The 27,016-nt window shown below is 33.4% G+C and overlaps 1 protein-coding gene across 1 annotated transcript; it reads right to left on the reverse strand.

Moving 5' to 3' along the window:
- Positions 1-162: 162 nt before the first annotated feature.
- On the reverse strand, positions 163-26,845 carry LOC138321576 (choline transporter-like protein 2). The gene is made up of 22 exons (XM_069265344.1): positions 26,688-26,845; positions 25,652-25,700; positions 25,301-25,374; positions 19,146-19,221; positions 18,167-18,254; positions 17,578-17,715; positions 16,862-16,925; positions 15,982-16,117; positions 15,080-15,163; positions 13,570-13,682; positions 13,303-13,434; positions 11,717-11,816; positions 11,211-11,303; positions 10,347-10,446; positions 9,818-10,044; positions 8,786-8,914; positions 8,440-8,509; positions 8,052-8,125; positions 7,509-7,579; positions 6,705-6,793; positions 6,036-6,120; positions 163-5,615 (listed from the first exon to the last, which is right to left on the reverse strand). Exons 1-22 carry the CDS (start codon positions 26,716-26,718, stop codon positions 5,479-5,481), a joined length of 2,160 nt encoding a protein of 719 aa, XP_069121445.1. The 5' UTR covers positions 26,719-26,845; the 3' UTR covers positions 163-5,478.
- Positions 26,846-27,016: the final 171 nt, after the last annotated feature.

The raw sequence follows: 27,016 nt of genomic DNA on the forward strand, positions 1-27,016 counted from the left end.
TGGAGTACCCAAAGAAAAACTACCAACCTACTGTCAATACCTGATAACTGCCCTACATGGTCATTTTGAACTCACAAAACTAGTTGTGATAAGGCTGAACTCCTTAGACTGGAGCCACTTGTAGCCCCTTCAGTAAATGAAATGAAAAACAGAATGCAGACAAACAGTTAGTTTGGTTTTATTACATAAAATGTACAATGTCTTCTGTATATTATCACATATCAATATCAAATCCGTAACTTATATAAAATCAAGTCATCGGTATATCCTGATGTTTAGTTATACATATACAGGACATCACTAGACAAAGATTAGAGAAAGAGATTCTATTAAATTCATTATCTAAGCAGTATAAAGATGATGAAAAGTTTCTTCTACATTGTAAAGATACTCTAATGGATAACATTTTACATGTATGTAATCTCTAGATAAATACAATCTCATTTGTATAATACATTTTAAGCAGTATTGGTGAAAAAAATGAAGATCTGTAGAAAAAAACATGAAAAGTACGTCTTGTAATGAAAATGCATCAAAATTATAAAGATTTAGATCTATTATCACAGAATTAAATGGTATCAGATATTGAGTGTAACTAAATGTGCCTATAAATTTTAGTACTATGTATTGGCAGCAGCTGATTGTATACATTTCTATGTCATTAGTATATCAATAACTGTAAGGGGTGAAAATTCACAATTAAGCAAAAAAACAAAAATTTACACTAAAATTTCTTTGCCCTAAAATAGATACATTTACAGCAGTTTTTAAGTAAGCCTGCATGATGATCTATACAAATGTACTTGGGTCTTGCCTCAATCAAGTGAAAATCTTGCCGACATGTGTGAAAATGAATACACTATTTGTATAATTATGTAACATAACCATTAGAAAAATAAAGTATCCACTATATTTACCATCAATCATAATCAACAATTAACAAAATGAGACAGCTAATTGAATGTACAATATTCGCCATAATTAGAGCACTCGGGACGTTAAGACGATTGTAAAAAAGTGGTGGAGGGAGGGGGGGGGGAGGGGGGGGGGCAAAATATGTAAGTTGTGGACGAAAAAAGTCTGCCATATTTTAAATATTTCTGTACTCATGCATGGTATATATGAGAAAAAGAAGTTATTCCAACTGGAAAATAAACAAATATTTAGCAGCACAATGGAGTGCAATAAACCCTTCGGCAAGTGGCAGTCGAAGGCCAGATCTACCAACATGTAGCCATAATGTTTGACAGAACGGTACAATATGAGCGATGACTGGAAAACGTGCCACATGTGACGTCAAATGTGTTGCAAAATTTATTTGTAGTGCTCATTTGTATAGGATACAAATTTAGTCACCTTTCTTCTATGTGTTACTCCAAAAGAGCAAAATCCTAAATATAGTCGCCTTTTACGGGGTAGCATATACAGGAACAAAAAAAAAAGTAGGGATCATTCCACTTTTCGTTGTACACATGCATGGTACATTAATATCTGTTATAGTAAACGTGCATATGCCTTTTATCCTTTGAGATTCATTATTATGCCGTGATTCACAAAGTCATGTAAAAGAATCACAAGTTCATGTAATATGGGATAAAATGCTGATGTTAAGAGGCGTCGCATGTTGAAAAATATGGTTAAATCCATGGAAATGGGCCATTTGTACAACTTTTAACTCTTCTCCAGAAAAGGGGAGGGTTGCTTTTTGGGGGAGGGGCGCTAATTACAGCAAACATGGTAATCCTGTTATTGGTTTGTTGTTTACATTTTTTATTTAACTTTGAAAAATCTCACATATGAACGATCAAATTACAACACAACACCAAACTCATCAATTACCAAAATGATGATGAGTACGTATGGCAAGATAATTGAATGATTTCTTGTAACAGTCAGCATTTGATTCTACTTTTCGTTGCAGTATTAGGAAGAGTCGCCATTTATCGTCTCTGAGTTGAAGGTAATAATGAGAAATTTGATGAGTGCTAAAGCATCATATGTGGATAATCAATTATTTAACTCATCAACCCCTGAAGACAAATCTGAAATATACTAATTCAAAGACTGAAACAGTTCGAATCATTAATGACTTTTCAAAGGTAAATGAGTAAAACAGCATTTTCTAATCCAGTAATATTTAAATCAGCTAACTGTAAACATATATTAATTGCATTAATTTATTATCACAAATGTCTCAAAACAAATATAATTTATTTAGAAATCTTCAATTATAATTTATAATTTGAATATTAGAATTGTTATTGTAAAAGTCATTGGATACACATATACTGAGTGAGGATCAAACAGGGTGAAAGGCCATTTGCTGGGTACTTGATTAACATAGATTAATTAACATTATGATTACAACACATATCTGTCATGGATGTAAACAGATATGGTTTAAGTACAAAAATATTATAGGAATGTATAAAGTGGAATGTGATAACGGACTGAATCAGAATAATGACATCACAAATCTAAACAGCTTGTAGCTATATGTACATTAAGGTATTTATGGAACGGTAATGACATCATCATGCTTTCATAATGTCATCAAATATGCCTACAGGTAAGTACACCTGTATCTCAACTACATAATTAGACTTACTTATTGTAATACAACCTTGACATGATTTCTAAACGGAAGTTATCAGAACAATATGTCCTCTGATAAAGGTTGATCACCAGTATATTGTATAGTTTGTACCGATAATTTTAGCGGGGATGATGTTTCATGATTTCTCTGTTAGTTATCATTTAAGTGAAAATTGTATCCATAAAACATTCAGAAACAGAGAAATAATTTCAAATCTTATCATTAGTCTGTAATTCTAATCATTTTCTCACTTTAGATTGAAATACATCTATTGTTTTCCTTATTTTTTCTAAATTGGAACCAAAAAATAATTAGCTATACAAAATATCTGTGTTCTCTTGAGAATCATGGGAACACTGAAACACATTTGTGGTTTTCAACAATGTAGATTAATAGTAACAATCACAGATGTTTGTGTTTTACAAGCAATGTAACAAAACAATCAAATTTATGCACCAAGCAATCATTGTAAATTTTAACTCATTCACACCTAAAATTGCATAATGGACTGGTCTAATCTTTCATTTAGAAGATCCTAAATGTGTCTTCAGGGGTGAGTGAGTTAAAGTCCAATCTATGGTTCTGGGAAAGATATGAGACATTATTATAAATAACATTGGAATTATTTGATCTTCATTCAGAAATGTATACGTCTCAGGGATTTTGGTAAACAAAATGCTTTAAGCAATGACCAGAAATAAAATGCCATGATAATACTAACAATTTAGTTGACAGGTATACATACAATAGAAATACATTGTGAAGCTCCTTGAAGCTATTTACATATTTGTAGTAAAAAGGAAAGATCGATAACTTTTTTGTAAATTCATCCTAAAAAATTGAAAAAATGTGGAATTCTTGTAAAAAAAATTGTAAGAGTGAATACTTTGATAGAGAAAATTACTTTAATGGATTTTGGGACTAAGTACAAGTTTGTAGATAGTGGTGGAGAATACGTTACTAATGGTTTATGTTGGATTTATTCCCTTCCCCCCTCAATACAATAGACTCGCACACACTCCCCCACACATAGACACTTCCACCCTCCCTTCACCCACTATCATAGACACATACATTTATAAACGACTTTGACATTGCCATAAATACAACTTTATCACACCGCATAATACATCAACATTTTAAAAATTTCTTAGTTTTGCAATTTATTGATCAAATTATTGAAAAATATTGATGGCACTTGTCTTTATATTCGATGAAACAAAAACAACAAAGAGAGAAAAATAGTCAATCATTGTAAAAGGTAACAAAAGAATCACAGAAATCAGGGTGACCTACTTTTGACCCAAACAATAAGTTCCATTAATTAGAATTATTCAATAAAATGTGGATAAATGAGGTCATAGTAATACACATTTGTAATAAAGAGAAGTTCTCAGATGTATATAAAAATATAACTTACAAACACATCACCAAACAACCAACATACATGTATATGGCATTATATATTATTAAAATTATATAGTTATTGACAGACATTGCAAAGGAAGTGGTTCATGTAGATGCATCAAATGCAAAGAAATATCAAAAGAAACTGTATAATATCTTGAAATGAATGAATTAAATATGCAATATAAATAATCATATCTCTTTTTTCTTGCAAATCTTGACTAAATATCAACACTTTTGATTTCATTTCAAACCAGAGTAAGAGAATGTTAAAGCAACATCATAGCTATGAGCAGGATAGAAATAGAAACTCCTGGAACCATTCACAAAATCAAAAGCTTGTTCAAACAACATATTAGTTTTTAATGAAATTTATAAACGACAATGATAGAACTACTGTCAGTAAGCCTGCATCAGTCACCATTTTTCTTTCCTCTAACTTCAATATGGAGGCTATATATTTTGGGGTCTTTCAACAATTCAGTTTTATATATATATTCACTGATAGCTAATTATATGAAGATTTGTTATTAAGTAATATTATTGGTTGTTGTCATTTATTATTTACTGAACAATTAGTAACTTTGTATCTCAATATCTAAGGTTATAACATCAAGGTATTACATTAATCTTGTAATGTTCATGCCCCGTATAGTTTCACATATTTGTGATATGTGTATAACGAACTATGCTTATAAATGAAGTAATTTCGGTAGACCCCAGAGGTTGATATAAACATGTTTAACTGATGTAACCGTGAGTCCGTATATAATCCTTAGTTACTAAAATGAAGAATTAAATCCTAAAGAAATGAAGAATTAAATCCTAAAAAATGAAGAATTTAATCCTAAAGAAATGAAGAATTTAATCCTAAAGAAATTAAGAATTAAATCCTAAAGAAATTAAAAATGGAATCAAGTCAATGGTGATATTGACCATGAATTGATGTTGGTTCTTTTGTACAATTTATGTAGATAATCCTAAAATAAGTTGGGCTAAAATAAGTTGGGGTGGGTCAAACTTACTACAGTTACATACTACTAAACTAGAGCTGGTTGCACTACAAGATTTGAGACCAGATAATTTTAGGCCTCTGTTTAATTTACAGACAATGAGCACCAAATCATAGCCATCACCTGGACGTAAGTTGCCTCTCTGCAAATGCATGTTGAAAATGTACTTATATATTTATATGTGCAAAATTGTTCTTTGTTCTAATTTTCAAGAAAATATCTTAGTCTCTTTGTTCTAATTTCAAGAAAATATCTTAGTCTCGTACTTCTCTATGTGCAAACAGTGGCATTACATTCAAATACACTCAGTTCTATTCATACATTTTCAAAAGAAACTTCACCTGAATCCATCAACACCATATTAACTACAATTAAACTGATTGATAAGCTAATTCTTTTGTTTGATTAATTAAGCTCACTATGGATTTCATCATTTACTTCCAACAAATCAGACTGACTGGCTCATTTATCCTCTTCTTTCGCTTCGTCCTTGTCGACCTTTTTCTCCTTCTTGTTTTTCTTCCCTAATATCTTCATTAGTCCTTTACTCATGTAATATGGTTTCTCTGGACTCCCATCATGCATTTCCAAGTCTTCCACTGAAAATAAAATCAATTTATGAAATTCAACTACAATGACCTATGCCTTTAAAATGACATGACCTTGTTGACCTCTGAACTTAAGATGAAGACAAACAACTAACATGCAGTGAATAATATATTATCTACAAAATCCACTTAATATGCTCTAGCTGTTGAATAGAGAGCTCGGCCATGGCCGTAATAGTAGAGTCCTAAAAACTTTTAACCCCATGAGCTCTAGTTGGTTCAGGAGGAATTTAAGTTCAATAATTTTATCAGAAGGATTGAAGATCAAGGTCATTTTCAGGTCTATGGGCCTCCTATGGTATGTTAAAAAAAGACGTTTAGGCTATCTAAACCCTGCTGACCTGGAATGGAGGTCAAGGTCATTTATATGAACAAGCTTGTTAGCCCTTTAACTAGTATGAAAATACTCACAGAAACAAAGGAACAGTGTGTCAACAGCCATGGTGTAGACGCTGAAGAAGCAGCAGGTGATCAGATAGGTCCCCAGGATCACAACCTACACAAGGAGTCAGAAATATTACACTGTAGCATGGCGACATCAGTGATCACAACTAAAACTAGACAACTTACCGTATTGTACCCAATAAGTGCTCAGTTTTAAAAAATTGAAAAAAATGAATTAAGACGAAATTATTGCAAATCTTGACAGTTTTGTGTAGTTTTGGTCTTTATTTATGCCTGGGCAATTAAAATTGAGGCCTCAAAAAGAAGGCGGGGTGCTTAAAGGGACATGGGCGCTTATTAGGTCTTATATGGTATGATATCCCTAGGTCCCTTAGAAATTAATCTTAAATTTGGAATTACAACTACAGTAAACTTTAAAAGTTAAGCATTTCCAAATGTAAGATTATGCTAGGATATCTGAGTTATTTTTACTCTATATATTGATGTACTATGCAAATTGCTAGATGGTAAATGTATAGAAGTGTTGACCATTTGGTTTTGATTCTGCTAAAATATTTATGCTAAGGTAACATGTATGCAGTGTGAATGTACATCCTGTCGTATGGTGTGTGTTTTTGGTAACTGAGATATATTTGTGTTGTGACATGTTGTAGCAGCAGCGAGTGATATACTTACAATAACGGGAGTGAGGTAGTAGTTAAGAACAGGTATAAACTCAGTGAAGAGAGAGACTTTACCCTGGAACCAGAAATAGGCCCCAACACCTGTAAAACAGAATCAAGTGCATTTTAACTCCACAAATAATTCCACATTAGTTCACACATAACCCAAGCAACATTAAGGGACTCGTATTCCGTCTCTGCATATTGCAGAGTTAGTTCCCTTGTGGGTAGGTATCAATTGTTATTGTGATTATTTTTTTAGCTCAGTTCATGCTGTTTTCTCGGAAAAGTATAATGTTACGCGCACAAACGCATGACGTCACAATCAATACCTACCCACAAGGGCAGATAACTCTAGTGAGTGTAATATGCAAATACAGACTAGGCCTAAACAGTTGCCTTATCCATTTGTGAATAAATACCTGCATATATATATAATTAAATGTAATCTATAATATGTTTGTTGACAATAAAATACTTTGAAATGAAAACATTCAAACAACTGTATATCAAATCTGGCCGGGATAAACATTTTGACCTGTTAATTTGTTATTTAAAGATATTTCTTCTGGTTTCCAAATCTGTCATGAACATCGCAACTAAATGTCTTGTTAAATATTTTTACATGGCATTGATCTTGATTGAAGATATTTTTCGCAATATTTATCACATTATTGAAAATATTACTTTAATATTGTCACATAAGATTTTCCTAGTCTAAGCAGGTTTATTTAGATCACATTAAAATTTTGTTCTGAAGATCTATACACCAAATTCAAAGGTCTTCTGGGGGTGAGTGTATTAAATACAGACTTACCGATCGCCGCGGTAACCATGAGTTTACTGAGGAAGAGGACGTAGTCAGTGACCTTGTCCAATACCACCGCTCTGTCAACAAAGGTCAAGACCATTAAGTTTAAGTTTTGTGAAAAAAATTATCTGTGTTTATCTTATCTAAAATGTGCGGATTTTCTTTGATAAGATATTTTCATGATTATCTTAAAATTCCTCAAAGTACTACCATGTAATTATGAGCTGGTAGTTTTCGTTGAGATGATAGTTTTGCTATTTCACTGGATATTGCTTTGGTTATGGAAATCAAGTCCATAAAATGTACATTCTTACTGCTATACCTAGAAAATTCTACTTACTTCTTCAAAATTGATTTTTTATTAACTAGAACCTGAAAATTAGGATAAACTAACTAGCTATATGGTATTACCAATTTTCTCATTAGATAGAACTTTGTAGAGAATTACACCAGCTAATATTATTTCATGATATGATAAATGTCTGCATTAATTGTCAATAAAATCTAGAAACTTTATCAATCTTATGTCTTAATTTCAATCATTATTACCTCACAACATTTCTCATGATTAAGAAGAATGCATCTTTAGCAGCTGTGCAGAAATTTTTCCCATAAACTGCAGTCTGAAAAACAGCAAATTAAGTGCAAAACCAACTATAACTTGAAGACCTTTCACATAATTATTGCTCAAAGTAAGCAACAAATCAACTCACAAAAGAAAACAAATTAAAGAAACTACACAATTTGGACTTCATAATAAAATTAATTCTTGAACTTAAAATTAATTCTTGAACTTGGAGACTTGAAAAGGGAGAAGGAAGCTGATTGGGTCAAGTACAGTACATTTTCTGTCTGACTCCTAGCTTAAATAGTTTTTCAATATTAATTGCATTATATTTACTAAATAGTTCTTAACTCTAGCTGTAACAGTACTTACCATAATATATGCATTTCTGTTGAGGAATTTAATCAATTTTTCTAAACAAGCAAAGAAGCATTTCAAGCACCTGAAAATACAAAATGAAGAAATGACAGTCAAACTTGTGTTAAGTGGTCACCCAAGGGACCCAACAAAAATGGCTGCTTAATTAAACCAGGTGCAAAGAATAAGACTATAAAGAGATACAGAGATTTCTATTTAGCTTCAAAATTAAAGTACTTTATTACAAATATATATGTATAATGCTAAGTAATTAGATATATTTTCATCTGCATCTAATCAAAGTAAGAGAACTTAAGGCCTCAAAATCGGGTGCCACTTAGCCACCTTGTTCAATACTTACTTGACCATGAACTTGGCCACCTTGTTCTCTGCACCCTTCAGTTTACTGTCCAGGTACTCAAGAGCCACACGGATCATCTGTATGATAGCAATGATGAGGGACCCGAAAGCTAACGTTCCAAGGTGATATCTGTAACAAAATAAATGGAATGTCTTGGCTCAGTGCATAGCTTCTTCATTTTATAAATCATCATCATTATTATGTGATTCCCCTATTTATGATATTTATTATTTGAAATGATACTTAAAGATACTCCACTGCCAACAGAGTACAAATAATACTCATCATTTGAACAATGGTTGATGATTATCTGTGTATATATGTCTAATTGACACAAAAAATAATATAATCTGTTTTCCTTTTGGTGCATGCACAATCAGTACTTCATTCTATGTAGGACATAGCGCCATAAAATTTTTTCAGCACGCAATTAATTTTTTTGTGATAATGACATAACAAGGAACCGCAAAGCGTGATATTATCCATCACGCCCCGCAGTTGGTATAAAAACCCAAATACATCAAGGTCAAAGCAACAATTATTCAAGTGTAACTTTTAATGTTTGTGAGTATTGTAAAACTGGGGTAAAAATAACAGCAGGTAACAAAAAGAAACAGTAATTTGCTATTTTGACCAAATTTCTATGGTAACAGAAAAAAAACACCTAACATGGAAGGTCCACCTTAGCAAAATGCACAAACAGGGCACTTTTCTGATGTACATGTATACAGAAAGTTTCAAGGAGCAGTGTTGAACGGTTTTGGAGTTATGATCCGGAGAAAAAAAAAGGAAACAGTAATTTGGTATTTTTGACTAAGTTTCCATAATAACGAGAAAAATTCCAAAAATGGAAGGCCCACAATAGCAAAAGGCACAACAAGGGCACTTGTCTGATGTATACAGAAAGTTTCAAGGAGCAGCGTTGAAGGGTTTTTGAGTTATAGCCCGGAAAAGAATCTTGGACGGATGGACAGACGGAGCCCAATTTAATATCCCCTGCGTTTTGCAGGGAATAATAAATAAAAAACCTACCTAATAGACCTGTACAATCCCGACATTAGAGGGAATGCTGGGATATCCTTAGGCTTTTCAAATGCCCAATAGTAAGAGGCAAAGGCTCCAGCTAAGGTCATTTGTCCAAGGGCAACAACAAAGTTCATTAGCCAGAAAAACATAAACAGCATGAAGACTTCCATGGCGATGATGTAGTCCGTGCCTCCGTACCTCACAAAGTCACAGAAGGATCCAACTGTAGAATTCTGTGTCAATGAGAATACATGGCTAGTTAATTTACTGATATACGTATACTGCAAATCAACTGTTTTAAGCATGCAATTTACTTTTGCAAAATTTGCGATGCATGTAAAATTGCTAGAATATATCTTCGCAAAATGATATCTACAACTCTTGAATTGATATAAATTTCCATACATCATTCAAATCCGCAAATGTTCATCATAACAAACTTTTTTCGAAAGAAAAATTGCAAAATTTAGTAGCCGTTTACAGTATTTGGATGATGAGTACAGTGTATTTGATCTAAAACAGCATTGATACTTACATCAGGTGTACAGGGCACTCGGTCGAGGACGGAGTTGATACTGTTGGCTATGTCTGTACCATTTGAGTAATACTCAGGCCCTCCGATACCTGCGATGTAGCTTCAAAGGTCAAGGACACTGTAATTCATTCCAGTTGTAAGGGTTTATCATCTTATGATAATAATCTAAATCACCCCCCCCCCCCCCACCCCCCCCACCCCCTGGATCCCCCCCACCCCTCTATCCCTACCCCGTACTCTAGAAATAAATGATAAAATTGTAAGAGGAGGGTCATATTACTGAATGTAGGTGAGAATTTTTCATACCCCATCAATTACAAGTAACAGAACCAGAAAATAGGAAGGGGGCTTATTAACGTACATTTCCCTTAAGTTCTAAAACACTTGATAAAAAGGGGAGGGGACTTAATAACAGACATTTCACTAGGTCTAAAAGACTTCATAAGATCAGTAGGGGGCTTATCAATAGACATTTCCCTAGTTTTAAAAGACTTGATGAAAAGGGGAGGAGGCTTATTGCTGAGAGAAAGCTTATTGCCAGTTGAATATCAGGTATGTAAAGTGTCCTAAATGTTGAATTGCCCAAACAATTTCATCATAAAATATACTCTATTTTCATTATATCTTTTTTTTTTTTTTTAAAGATGAAAAGTCATCTGATTTATCTATTGGTATTCATTTCATGATAATAAAACATGGTCCATCAACATAACTACATCAATTCATCATCAAGTATATCATTAAATAAACTGTGGACTTTTCTGTGTCACCATACAATACAGTAATATTATAAATAGAAATATGCTACAGATCAGACATGCAGTAAAATAAATATAGCATGTGACATAGCGTTGTCAAGGATACATGGCACTTGCGCCCATATACGCCACCACAGCCACCTGCATGAGGAATGGGATGATGGGCCAGAACAGAGTGAAGATCATATTACCGATAGCCCTGAAATCAGAAACAAAACAACAGTACTGTAAATTTATCAGAAGAAATTAAATTTTGCAGATTGATGTCAAAATGTACAACATTAATGATTGATGTATAAAATTTGTAAATTGAAACCTGAGATCTTAGTCAGTGTTCTTACATATAGATCTAGAGGAGAGGAAGTTGATCTATCAAAAGCAAATCAATATTATGTCTATGTATTGATGTTTTGATTTCTAGAAATTCTTCATTTACACTCATAAAACGGGTGACCTTGAAGAAAGTAATATTTTAAAGAAATTGAATACCGGATAATTATATATTTATTTAAATTTCCACAATCATGTTATTTATGAATATCTAATTTAGATACTAAAACTTCAATTTCAACAGTTGAATGTTTATATATGTCTATAAACCTGCTGACTTACCTACTGCCTTCTTTGATCAGCTCTATGGCAATACAAATTCTCGATACCAAGAAGATGAGCACCAGCAGGAATATCAGGAGAAATGTCGCAGTTGTACAACCTGAAAACAGACATATCACTTATCAGTTCTCAGTTTATGGGAATATAAACAAAGTATTGATCCATAAAACTAGAGCTGTTTGAGAATAACTAAGTTCGCCTTTGGACTCACAGGGACCTGGCACGAAAAATTTTAACCAATAGTATACATATATATAATTATAGTATCAAGGGTATGAACTCGGCGGTCGAGAAAAACGGACCTATTTTTTTTAAAACCGTGATTATTTCAATAAATGGGTTCTATACAACATTGACGGATAACTTACCTCAAAGAGAAATAATTTATCTTTCCATTGAGTGCTTGATGAACAAAATTGGCCAAGTATTGACGAAGTTATGGCTTGATGAATCGGGAAATTTACGAAGAATATGCTAGGTAGACATTTCCCTGTCCGGTCGAAATGTCGTCTCGGCTCTAATGGGCACCTCAAAAACCAAGCCAAAATCACAAAATTCTACGCTTGTGGTGGTAAACAGTACCCATAACTGTGTTCATCCACAATCTCCTTTGGAGGTGTCATGACCTGTACTTTGTAGAAACTCCATTTAAACATCATGTAGCTCACTTACTTTAACCGTCACCGCCATTTTCATTTGTTCTTCGGAACGCTTCTCCAGTTTACCCACAAGCACAACATTACATAATTTGCATAATGCAGTAACGATATGTAAAGTCGAGAAGCGTTCCGAGAGAAAAATGAACATGGCGGTGACGGTTAAGTAAGTTAGCTACACGATGTTTAAATGAAGTTTCTACAAAGTACGGGTCATGACACCTGTAAAGGAGATTGTGGATGAACACAGTTATGGGTACTGTTTACCACCACAAGCGTAGATTTTGTGATTTTGGCTTGGTTTTTGAGGTGCCCATTAGAGCCGAGACGACATTTCGACCGGACAGGGAAATGTCTACCTAGCATATTCTTCGTAAATTTCCCGATTCATCAAGCCATAACTTCGTCAATACTTGGCCAATTTTGTTCATCAAGCACTCAATGGAAAGATACATTATTTCTCTTTAAGGTAAGATATCCGTCAATGTTGTATAGAACCCATTTATTAAAATAATCACGTTTTTTTAAAAATAGGTCCGTTTTTCTCCACTGCCAAGTTCATACCCTTGATACTATAATATATATGTATACTCTATTAGTTTTTAAAAAAATCATGCCAGGTCCCTGTGTTTGGACTTGCACCAAAACCCGAATTTCAGCTCATGTCTGCTAAAATTGTCAAAATTTATTTATTCTTCCTTTAAATGATTGTCCATACCCATCACAACAATTATAAACCAAAATTATTGTAGAAAACAATGTCAGTTGTTATGGATAACAGTATTTAGTACTTGCAGCAAAACCTTAACCTGATCAACCCCAATACCTATGCCAGAATGATTCCATAAGCCCCCATCTCTTAAAGAGGCAAAGACATGTTCTCAAGACAGAATGATACAAGTATCTCTATTTCTTGAGGTATATACATACCAAATGCCAGCCATGTCTCCTTCAGTCCGAGGTAGTAACTAAAGTTGAGAGTGAAGAGTTCCGACACGCCAAATTCTGCTGTAACATTCTGGTTCTTCAGATCATAATACTGCGAGTAACTATAGTAACACCCTACAATAAAACGTTCATATGTGGGTTATTATTTAACACATTTGACACATAACACAAGATAACGGCATTTATTATCACATTTGTAATCGACGTACTAAAGGAGATCTTTTTATCATGAAGGTCATGTAAACTTACCAAAGCCAAGAAGAGCCAGAACAACGATGATGCTAACCCAGACGAGGATACCGGCAAACCAACGGAGAAGGACGATCCAGATAAAACAAAATATCATGGCTATCCCCATAAAGCTGTACAGGTAAACAACAGGTAAAAAAGTTGATAATAAATAATCCTAAAGCTGTACAGGTAAACAACAGGTAAAAAAGTTAATAATAAATAATCCTAAAGCTGTACAGGTAAACAACAGGTAAAAAAAGTTAATAATAAATAATCCTTAAGCTGTACAGGTAAACAACTAAATAATCTCAACCAACGACTGTCTTTAAAAATCTCAATATTAATCTATTCATGAATATTTCACAATATTACAAGAATATGAAATATCAATTACCACAATGATTGTTGTAAGTAAATTCTTTAGTTAAATATAAAAAATAGACTAGTGTGTCATTTAGATCCAACAGCGAATCTATATACAGTCAAACCTCGATGTATCGAAGTTCAAGGGACCGTCAGAAAAACTTCGATACATCGAGACTTCAAATTATTCATGGTTGAAATTAGACCGATATTTTTTTTTAACATGATCAACTGTGGTAGTTGTGTACATGTCGTCTCCGTTCCGTAAACTTTATAATCATTGTACCACAAGCAAAACAAAATAAAAACGAAGTATGCAATTAATCACGTGTATTGATATCGTTCGCAATACATACGAATATTATAAACAAGACTTACGTGTACTAGGCCTAACCCATGTACAAGTGTTCGTTTGGTGACTATTTAAGCGATGGTTAATATTACGGAATGAATATAAAAACAAATACACATCGTTAAACGAAACTAAAAAGGAGGAACCGAAAACGCTACAACACCTACAAAATACTTCGATTTAGAATGATCGATTTGGTCAAGTATTTATGCTAAAGTTGTGCAATGTAACAGTTTTGAGTATGAGTTACTAATAATGTGGCTCGCTATTTACCGTTCCGTAAATTCTACAAACCGCTACCAATGGCGGCGGCGAACATCAAAAACGATTAACTGTATCTTTGCCGTACTAATGATTTAATAACGCAGCTTGTAAAAACAAAGCACCGGTATCGGCCTGATTATAGTGATATTAATTATCTTGATGATATCAAGCTAGCAACACAAGCTGTCATAATCCCTATTGTCCGGCGAAGGGCCGTCGCGAGACAGCTAGGTGTGACAGCATGCCGGGGGGTATCGGCGAACACCTGATCTGTACAGGTAAATTTTTATTCGAATCATCGAGTGTCAGTTACCTATGATTCTATAACAAATGGTCCATGAAAAAAGTTCGATACATCGAGAACTTTGATTCATAAAACTTCGATTCATACATGGGTTAGTTAGTAATGTTATATAGTGAAGAAATTCGGGACCAGACAAAAAGTTCGATACAGCGAGAAATTCGATTCATCGAAGTTCGAATCATCGAGGTTTGACTGTATACACAAAGATTGACTTGTTCAGTAGAAATATCTAATACCATACTCACATAAGCATGAGATACCAGGCCGATACAATGTCTTTGAATACAAGTTCCACCACTTGGGTTGCTGACAAAAACGTGGCTAGATACCTGAAACAAATATGATATTTGTCCTAATTACATGCTTTAACAGCAAATCTGTCTTGATATCAGCGAAATTAGTGTAAGGTATTTTTAAGAAAATTTAATGAGACCTGATTTTTACTGTAATTTTGTTTGGTCATATTTAATATTTGAAAGGTATGGTATAGAAAATTATTCAAAGAACCAGGTATAAAACCCACTAAAACAAACATGTATCCCTTGATCCTTTGAAAAGGAGATCTACCTTGCAGTGGTTAATATTCGCCAGGGTTTTAATTTCGCTAAATTCACAGGTCAATCAAAAATCGCTGAATTTAATATCTCGCGAAAGTTATCTATCATAGTCTGTCATAAGAATGGACTTTGAAAAGCTAGAAAGGTAATTCACAAAAAATTAACCCCACTAATAAGTTCAAAACAGATCGCGAAATTTTACACTCGCAAAATTTAACACCTCTATGGTAAATACATGATTAATATGCACAATTCTATATAATAAAGATCAATTACTGTGAACCAATTTTCTTTTGCGGCTGCTAAATTTTACAAATTTCCATTTAAAATAAATTTTGCAGTGATGAAGTATCACACCTTTGAAGTAGATAGTGCAAGAATTGTGGAAGATATATCATTTCACAGAGATAAATTTTGGTAAATTTACCTTGAGAGCGAAATTTGCAAAAATAAATCGCAGGTTAAAAAAAAGCTGGTTTACAGTACAAATAAATGACACATTATTGAATCCTGATCCTGGCATTTATATATATATGGTATCTAATACGATCCTGATCCTGGACACATTATTGGACTATAACGACACCTACTCGCTGGCCTGTTCTACCAAGTTCCCAGTGACAGCTGTGCCTCCCGCCGTCGTTATGTTGTAGTTGCCTGAGGTCACCAGTTCCTTAGATTTGTCAAAAATGGTAAGGAAAATGGAAGGAACACATCGACCAACAACTGAAAATACAAATCAATGTGCTGCTTGTTAAATCAGAAATACCAACTATAAAACTATCCCAAGCATGGTGTTAATGTACATATATAGCAGGAGAGGAGAAAATGCATTAGCCTGCAGGCTGGGGCTTGAACTCGAGACCTCTGAACAACAGCCAGATGCTCTACCGATTGAGCTATCTGGACACCTGTGATCTACATAGTCTAATCCTAGTACACATGTGCCTTTTTGTCCTTGATAACCATACTCCAAACATATGTTAAAAAATTTATCAACAATTTTCAAAATCTATACCATGATGATCTTGGTCAATTTTCTCTAATACTATACAATCTTTGTCGGAGACTTGCCTTATCCACGTTATTGTGTGAAAATTTATCAAAATCCCTATAGGAACACTATCATGAAAGTTATCAAGGGAAACCATGGATTTATCTGTTTTGACGATTTTAAAGTCCTGTAACTCTTGCAAAATAAGTTATGATGGAAACTATGGATTTATCTTTTTTCACATTTTAGAAATTAATGGATTTTGAAAATATCGAGCCATATAATATCTCATGATATAAACTATATACATAATGGATGAAATCAGATAATAAATACTGAAGTTAAGCATTTCCCGACGCCGGCGCTGAGTAGTGATATCTTGTCGCCCACTCTTGACAAAAATGGATGATAGATAATTATGTTTTGTAATGATTGTGTTTGTTATGATTTGTACCAAAGAAACAGTGTACACTTACTGGCTGTGTTTGGGAGATAGTATGCGGCACAGTCTTCATCAGATACCAGCTCCTGGATAGTTTTCTGTAAAAAACAAGATTTCTAAATTTTAAGATGGGTTCCTGCATATTTAGGCTTAATTTTTGTTTCTAAACAAGGATATTTCATTATTTTTTGTATCTTTATCATTTCCTAACAAATGGAAATAGGATGGAGCATCAACACCAAAGATGCCGTACAAAAATATTTGATTTACATTTTTCTGATGGCTAGGCCAACCGTCATCAGAACCTGCAGAGCCATCCAAAACATGTAAACCAAACAAAATTTTTTTAGTACCAGAACCTTGGTGTTAATGCTCCATCCTCTATCCATTTGTTATCTACTATCGTCTATGGAGCACTGTTGAAAACTTTTTGTATCCACAAAATTTTCACCGACCAGCAACTTTTAGTTACCACCACGACCTCCTTTATTTACATTTATTATTTCCTGTGCTGATTTATAAGTTATAAGCTTTATGTTCATACCAAAGTATGGTCCACATTGTATTTACAGCATATCAACAGAGCCACTTACGGTACCTAATACATTGTACCTATATTCAGAGTATCAATTATATAACAGAGCCACTTACAGAGGTCAGGGTATTTACAGTGTATCAATAGAGCCACTTACGGTAACTTATACATTGTACCTTTATTCAAAGTATCAATTATATAACAGAGCCACTTACGGTGCCAGAGGTCGGGTCCACATTGTATTTACAGAGAAGTTTATTACGTTCAGTGTTATCTTGACCTCCTCCAGCTGTCTCTATTGCTATAGACTCCAAGTACACATAGTAATCTGTCGTACAACTTTCCACACACACCTGAAACAATATTAAAGTTTATAAATCATACCTAATATCCTATTTATCACATACAATAAAACAACTTTCCTTCACATACGATATACTTTCGCAAATTTTGCAATCAAGGTAATTTCACAAAAGTTGATCATGGAAAATTATTACCAACCTCCCTTATATTTAAAGGTATTTTTATTCGACTATCAATTTCTGTGAAAATAAATCTTTGAAGACTTAATTATCTTTATAAAAAATCGCGAAGTTTAGAAGCCACGAAAGAAGTCTGGTTTACAATACATCCGATACCAAATAATTTCGCCAATGTAATATATTTGTATAGCGGTAAATGACTAGTTTAAAATAAATTAACCCGGAGCGATTTTCATTGGATGTTTCACAATACATATCAAACAAACACTTATTTAGGATCACTTATACAAGATATAAATTTTGTAATAGTGGAAACACAAACCTGGGGTGTGGGACAGCCTAGGAATATGGACTGGACCTTCGAACATTGCAGTAAGTCAAAATACATCAGGTTTGGTTTGGACACCACACTGAAAGAACAAAGTAACCCATAATATAGAATACTCTTAATATTACAGTAAAACAAATATAAAGAGATCATGATGTCATATTTCCTTTCACTGAAACAACTCATTTATTTGATATTCTTAAATCTCAATGAGATATCCGTTTCTTCCATACTTCATAGGGATATCCCGTGATTACTAGGGAAAAGACATCTCTATCTTACATAGGGGGGTGTTAGACAGCTCACATGCGCTAGACAATAACGTGACATCTCAATACATGCTGCGTAACTGCGGCGCACATTGTAGATGACGATCATGACGTCATCAATTTTGACGCATAACAACGTTTCTGCGATAATGGCACGATGAAATAGCTGGAAACCAAGTGGAATTTCATCATTTTTCTACTATGTATGGGAGAAAAAGAATCAAACATGGGTCTGTGAAGTGGACAGGGATATCCCAACCCTCATGAAAGATTTTGGTCGTCAACCCTCGGCAAGCTAAGCCTCCGGTTGACCAGCAAAAATCTTTCACTTGAGTTGAGATATCCCTGTCTACTTCACAGACTCATGTAAGATTCTATTAATCCTTTAAATAACTATAATGTTATAGCTTCTAGGATAGTTTCATAATGTAAAACTTGCCATTGACCTGAAAGAGATTTTATTCCTTGATTCTGACCTAAGGCCTTATACCGTGAGTCAATTTTTTGTTTTGTCTTGTTTTTTTTTAAATTATTTTGCTAAACTCTGCTTCATTCTAAAGTGACATTTAAACCTATGACCTTGATCTAAGGTCAAATGTTCCGTTCAGTCTATGTTGTCCAACTTTGATCCATGTCATATATATTAACAAATATATTTATATAGGACAACATAACAGTAACAGGTCATTTTAATAAGACTATACCTTTTATCATAGCCACAGATACTGCCAGCAGAATCAGTGGGGAACACAAGCTTTGCCGGATTTCCTCTTGCATAGCCTGAAAGAAAAAGAAAATAAATGTATTATAATTGTATTTTACCGTCTGGTTCATACAATTGATGCACAGTACTCCAGGTTTACTTTTAAACATTCCTACTCTTGTTTGAAATGAAAGTATTGTTTATATAACAATAGAACTAATAAATGTACATTGTGAATACCTAATAAGGTTAGTGCAGGAGTAGTGCACAGGCAATATGTCTTCAGGTAATTTCAGGTAAATTCAGGTAAATTTCAGGTCAATTTCAGGTCAAGATTTTTTCAGGTCAAATTGACCCAAAGACATATTGCCTTTGTATCTCCAATAATGGTGATAGAATATATGCTACTCTTTGTAATCTTCCCGTTGAAGTTGTATGCTATGGTTTAATTATGCAGAGCTTAACAATCACTCTACTTTATCATGTTCTGTATACTGTAACCATGTATGTGTGTATGTTTTGCCTGTGGGTCGTAAGGCCAGCGGAATAGAGAAACCTGAACTTTAACTTGAAATTATATTACCACAGAATATCCTCTTTAATAACATCATTCCATCACCAATAGAAACAATACCGATAGTCTCCCATAAATGTTATCAGGTATCACATGGTACGTGAATTAGTCCCATTATGAAAATGTATCATTTTGAATACAGTCTAACCTGTCTATAAAGACCGCCCAAGGGACAAAGAAAAGGTGGTTTCTTTAAATAGCCAAGTGGTCTTTATACACAGGTAAAAATGGGTTATAAATAGCCATTTGGGACCTTAGAGAGTGGTCTTATTAAACAGGTGGTCTTTATACAGAGTAGTCGCTAGGGCAGATTTAAATACACTGTATACTAAAAATGTACTGAAAGCTACATTAGAGCCCTAAATTGTAGTCATCACGGGATTGGGACAATGAGGTGTATTTTGTTGTCAGTGTAATGTGACTGACAGATGTCTAGAGCACAATATACACTTCAGTGGGATTAGCACTATAGAAGGCAAGAGCCTTTATCACAAAGAGACCAAACAAATAATACCGCATTCTCAACTCACTCACCAGGTACAGTAAGCTAATTAGTAAAACCCAAACCTACATCTTATTACAATGTACATTAATAATAATCAAATATTACTTAAAGTCTTAATTAATTGCCTGTCATATTTTATGATTTCAAAATGAAATCTTATTCTTAATTGAGATTACTATGTGTACATATACATGTATATAAACATTGTTATATACATGCATACAAACGCAATTCAGCCAAAAGCAATTAATTGCATACACACTTGAAAGATAAATAGAATGTCTATACAAAAGGATTTGTTTGTTCACACGCTTCAGCATTAAGTATGACTATTTTGTATGTGATCAGCAGATTTGTGGCAGTTATAACACTATGTATAACTGCCGACAGACCGGTATTGACCGACTTCCTGCTCTAGTTCACCTGACTCTAGGTTTTCCACAGATATTTAAGAACTTAATAGAAGTCTGTTGATGTGTGACCTAGAGTTTCTCTCAGGCTTCAATTACGGAGCGTCAGCATTAAAGAAACTACCGATTATATCAGCATCATGTTAGAGGGAGAAAGGAGCTTTTTTTTAAACTTGTATTTCATAATTTGATGTTTCATAGTGTAACCTAACCGTTGATATAACTATCATAACTTTACTTGCCTTCCTCTTTAAATTTAAAAAAAAAATCAAACAAATCAATGTGCTAGATATCTAAAGCATTAATTATCTGTATGAAGAGATCTTTCCCATTGGATGTTGTTGGATATGATATATAAAAAGTTTTTCCATCTGAAGTGTTTTGATCTAACTGACACCTATTAGCCATAGCACTGCTGTTAAAACCACATCGTATTAAAGCCACAGAGTACAGTGACCGGGTGTAGATTCTTATATCTTTAGTATCTTTTATTAAAAATATAACTGAAACTGATAAGGCAAACACTGAAATCTTGCCAACATCAACTGAGCGATACATGAAATGCATCTCAGTTTTTACTCCCAACTCAGTCTAACAGTCTCTAGAATGTTAAAAACATCCCTAACATTTGGAATCATATTCTTTTTTGTCTATATATATATGACATGTCTGATTCTAGACTTTCAAATTAGGGGGAGATAATCTAGTATTAGAACTCTGCTGAGAAAACCTACCAACAACTTATGGTCTGGTGACTAGTTTGGATACATAGTTGTACCTTTTTGTCTGTAATTGTCTATATAGCTACTTCAAATAATGCCTGTCCTTGGTCATGATGCTATACATACATGTCTATGAACAGATTCAAAAAGTAGATCAGAAATAAATCATCATAAAAGAAAGATAAAAGCATTTGAAATCTATAAACATTCCATTCAAAAACTGTGTGTATATAAAAGTAAGTATAGAAAAGGTAAAGATATCTATACATCTACTCAATTCAACCTTGATATGTATCCACCATTTTAAAGGTCAAAAGAAGTTTAAAGTTTTATATATAGGTGCTCCTTACCGTTAAAGGTGGCTCTATTCAGTTATAACATTAAGGGAGAGACACCCATCATGGGAAGGTTTTATAAGCAGATGACGATATAACTACATATCAATATATAGCATGCAACATGTTACAAGCCAATGATAGAAATGATATTGTAACATATGTCTATAATTCATTGTATACAAGGCACTACTATCAATTCAGAAACTTATATTAGATTTGTTAGGGTGAGAAAATTAATCAAATATTTTAACTTGTCTAATTGATATCAGCAAGTAAATGAAGTCATTTGTTTGATTTAGTTTGTTTAAGTGTCGTCTTATTTAAAACTTATTCACCCCTATAGATGTATTTAAACTTTTCTTAATCAAAGGCTGGAATCGTTCATTATGAACTTTCAGGAATGAGTTTATAGCCAGGGTCAAGTCTGAAACTAGGGGGAGATAATCTAGTACGTTTTTTATATGAATACAGCTCAGATTAATAATATATCAGTTGATGGCCTGACAGCAAGTACAACAGGTAGGAAACTAGCGGGAGATTTTGTATATGAGTTTAGTCCAGATCATATATCAGCTGACAACCAGTCAAACATATAAGAAACTAGGGGGAGATAATCTAGTCTTTTTTTTGTATATGAATTCAGTCCAGATCATATATCAGCTGACAACCAGTCAAACATATAAGAAACTAGGGGGAGATAATCTAGTCTTTTTTTTGTATATGAATTCAGTCCAGATCATATATCAGCTGACAACCAGTCAAACATGAAAGAAACTAGGGGGAGATAATCTAGTCTTTTTTGTATATGAATTCAGTGCAGATCACATATCAGCTGACAACCAGTCAAACATAAAAGAAACTAGGGGGAGATAATCTAGTCTCTTTTTTGTATATGAATTCAGTCCAGATCATATATCAGCTGACAACCGGTCAAACGTAAAAGAAACTAGGGGGAGATAATCTAGTATTTTTTATCTAATATCACGAGCTGACATGACGACTAGTACTAGTGGAACCAAAGATTGCTAGCAGAAGCCTAGTATATAAACACCAGGGAGTGTTAGACTGAAAGTGACAGTCTGACATTCCTTTAATGTAGTGAAATGCAAGTTGACTGATAGGTTTTCATTTTTCTCTATCATTATAAAGGTCTATCAAATTCTCAAATGTACTGTTATCAATTTTATCCTGACTCTTTCTTTTCTGGATGTGTTTTTGAAGTGATGACAGAGCTCTGTTACCCAATCATATTTATCACCATGAACTAACATTAGAAGTCTATAGCACACATTCTTGGTCGTGAATGGCCTAGCAGACAAGTGTTAAACTGCTTCTAGTCCTTCTTGTATTTAACTTTGTGTAAATATTCAAACAAGACGAGTCAGGATTATATTTTATACAATGTCAACAACAATGTGGCACTTGCATCCCTCGATATTCCAGGGTTTCCGATCACTTACGATCTCTACACCCCTGGACTAACTCATAGTAAAACTGGAGGCAACAGAATAGAACAGGTAATTTAGTCCTTTGATGAACATCAAAAGAGCCGTATAACGGTACACTGTGGTTGACTGTGTGGCTTTGATGTTAGGCGTCGCTCTCTCTGTAGTCTTCAAAGGAAATTTTTGCTAGCCTGTGATTGGTCAAATGTTTTCCACTGAGCTGCCTTCAATTTCACTTTCACTATAGATAGTCCAGGGGTGTAGAGATCGTAAGTGATCGGAACCCCTGGAGTATCTAGGATGCTAGACTTGATGTGTGTACATATATGAGAAAAATGTTGAAAAAATCACAAGTTTATCCCAAATAATGAGTAATCTAGCAAGCATTTCAAATAATTACAAAAGCTTGCTTACAATATGATCGACGTAACATACTGCATATATGTATATGTAGAAACAGCTGTAAATTCTTCATCAGCTGAAATATTTTTATTTCCATCAACATAATTTTTTTTTAATACATGTATTTAAAATGCAGGTTCTAAATATCAATTTGCTGGATATTCCTTTCAGATCTGTATATAATTGTATCACTACTTTAATATGTTAACAGCTTTTTTAATATCATGTTTGATTATTTTAGGGATTTAAATCTACACAGTACGCACACACATGGGTGTTTCAATATTTATAACAGTGGTATATGGTAGATAATGTTTTCTTTCATGGTATGATGAAATCAGTTAATGAAGTATCACATGTTTTTTTTAATCTTTTATCCTGTGAATATATGAATTATTTTAGATTTTGTTAAAACCTTGCATTAGATCCACACATATACAAGACTTAGTAATTATTATCATATAGACAAATAATTTTACCGGGTATATATGATTTGTTTGTGTTGTTGTACAATTATGCATCAATTTAGAATCTGAACGTGTCAAAATTCAAGGGTGTTTCATTTAATGTAAACTTTGACCCGCGCCTGATGGGAAGTACGATATACATAATTATAAGAAGTGTGATATGGATAACATTTAAATCTATAAATAGCACACAAGTGTCTGTTGAGCATTTCCATTTAATGTAAACTTTGACCCAAGCCTGATGGGAAGTACAATATACATAATTATAAGAAGTGTGATATGGATAACATTTAAATCTATAAATAGCACACAAGTGTCTGTTGAGCATGCAATGCATCACGTCTTTCTCAAGTTTTCGATTATATTTCTTAGGAGACCTTGAGTTGTTAGACAACATTTGTACCAGGAAGAAAAACCTGTGACGGCTTTTCGCCAACATTCCATGCAGCAAATGTCTATCTAATACTTGTAAATCAGTGATAGCATGTTCTAATGTTTCATCGCCCCATCATAGACATTCTGTACCATATCACATAACATATCCCTCCGCCCAATACCAACTATAAAGTTATTATGGGTTTGTATTTTTATGACATCATGAATTGGTTCCTTGATAAGCATGATGGTTTTGTGAGTTGATTGGATAAATATGAAAACATTCTCCCGGATAACAACTTAGTTTGATTCAGTACACCTACAATATGACCTTGACCTTGATCATGATTGTCTAATTGTGAATTAATTAAAAGTCAACTGAGACACTGACTTTATTGTTAGAAACAATTAACATCTAAAATTTATCAAGACATATATAACTTGAATCTATAAAGAATGACTGAACATTAATATGTTACTTATGGCAACTATAGTTTAGAAAAAATTCAAACTTTTTAATTTGACTCATATCTAACACATCACCCCTGAAGACACATTTAGACTCTCCTAAATCAAAAACTAGAACAGTCCATTATGAAACGCCAGGGGTCCATTATGAAACGCCAGGGGTGAATGAGTTAATTAAGCTTCATTAATGTAAATGCTATGGTTTTTTTTCTTAATTTCAACTGTTGCAAGTTCCTATATATAAGATATGATGAAAAAGTTTGCATTAACATGATCACCATTTAAGTCTAATTTTGTTTTCATATCAAGACTCCCAAATCGATTCCTGAATTAATTGTGTTGGCTGTAAAACCCTTACCAGGGTATATATCACAATTTAATGATACATACTATGATATATATGACAGGTATAAAACTGCTTAATAAAATTGTTACCATGACGATACTTACCTATAGCAGAACAAACGATCATTGCCACAATACAAATCAGGAACAGCAGACAACAGATGATGTCTGTACATGATCTGAAAAAAGGAATTTATTGATATATAATTATATAAACTCTCATATACAACAATCTGTAATTCAATTTTATTTTGTCAAATGTAGACTGAAAATATGCATGACTATCACATAATTTCTTCATTTCATCTGTGTTGCAAATTATTTGCCTTTACAGGCTTACTTTGTGTAATAATATCTAATAACTATAAATCTACAGTCCTATTACAAAACAAAACAAAAAAATCATCATCAAAAATATATTCTTTTACAAAATGCCTCATAATCATGCATACACACCGATTTTTTAAGGGTCCTTTAAACTTAGGGTCATGTTTTCTTGCTTCACCTGAAATGAGAATCAATACAAGGTATACATTGTAGTTCATTTGAAGTGTTCATTTATTCTCAATAATTGTAATAATTTCCAATTACCAAATATTTTCAATACAATGTTTTCAACTTCATTATTCCATCTGTATATTTAGCTGATTTATAACAAAGTTCTCTGCATTTCAATTATTCTTAATATACCATCCCTTCAGAATTAATGAACTTTTGATAGTTGATTCTTTCATTGATTCTTTTCATTTATAATAAAATATTTCTCCTGTTTTCAAATATTCAATATTCAAATTAACTGTTATTTCAATAATAGCTCCATTGTCTAAATAAAATTCATCTGTACATATACACAAAAGTTAAACATGTATTTACATACATGTCAAACTGTATTTACTTTTAATGACATGAATATGTTAAGCACATGTACCTAATTCTAAATTACACATTGGATATAATTTAACAAATTTAACATATTATCAATCTTAATTTTCCTATATATATATACAAATATATGTATCAGTTTCTTAATGATACACCGACTCAAACTATCGAAACTAATAAGCCCTTATCAACATTGTCAATGTCGTTAATTAAACGTGATTAAAAAGTTTTTATAATGTCTTAGTCAAATATCGGTGACACGTGACTCAACCATAACAAACGGCTATAAATAAACAAGTACGTAACCTTAAAGTTACCGGAACTTCTGACCTATTCGTAAATTATACATAGAGCACCTGTTAACCCCGCGCCAGCTTCATCAACATTATTGCCCAGATGAAAACAAAAACCCTAGTTTGTTCTTTAAATATAGCGTGGTTAAATTTGTAATGATATATCAACATGAAGTTGTTTAATTTGAGTACATATTTTCTGTTTATATACGGAAGGGTACTCTGACCCACATCATGGCACATGTTTACTGGTGATTTCGGTCTATCAGATAAATAATACCGATCACAGTGTACAGTGGGTGTTTATATATACTCACCGTATTTCTTGCTTTCGTCCTCCTCGGCCATCTTACTGAACACTGACGCCTATGATACTTCCAGGAATAGCTTTTAATTTCTCATATGTGTGAAATCGTGACGTACCGTTTACACACACCCGATCAATTTACCTGTGTTAAAATCCCACCTTGCGTCACGTGATTGCAGGGTCCGCCTTCCATTGGCAACAACGACAACAATCGCGGCGAAAAACTTTGGGGCCCACCATGGGGTAACTACAACTTACCTTTATGAATCAATGATGAAAAATAAGTAATTAAATGTTTTAAATTAAGACATATCTTTTCCGATACATCATAGGAATACA

The sequence above is a fragment of the Argopecten irradians genome, chromosome 4 (genome assembly GCF_041381155.1).
Source record: "Argopecten irradians isolate NY chromosome 4, Ai_NY, whole genome shotgun sequence".
Classification (NCBI taxonomy): domain Eukaryota; kingdom Metazoa; phylum Mollusca; class Bivalvia; order Pectinida; family Pectinidae; genus Argopecten; species Argopecten irradians.

Excerpts from the sequence above, each read along its gene's own strand:
- LOC138321576 (XM_069265344.1), bottom strand. The coding sequence starts at position 26,718 with ATGGCCGAGGAGGACGAAAGCAAGAAATACG. Across the intron at positions 19,222-25,300 it reads GATCGTTTGTTCTGCTATAG|GCTATGCAAGAGGAAATCCG; the intron begins GTAAGTATCGTC and ends TTTTTCTTTCAG. Across the intron at positions 8,126-8,439 it reads ACAGAAATGCATATATTATG|ACTGCAGTTTATGGGAAAAA; the intron begins GTAAGTACTGTT and ends GCTGTTTTTCAG.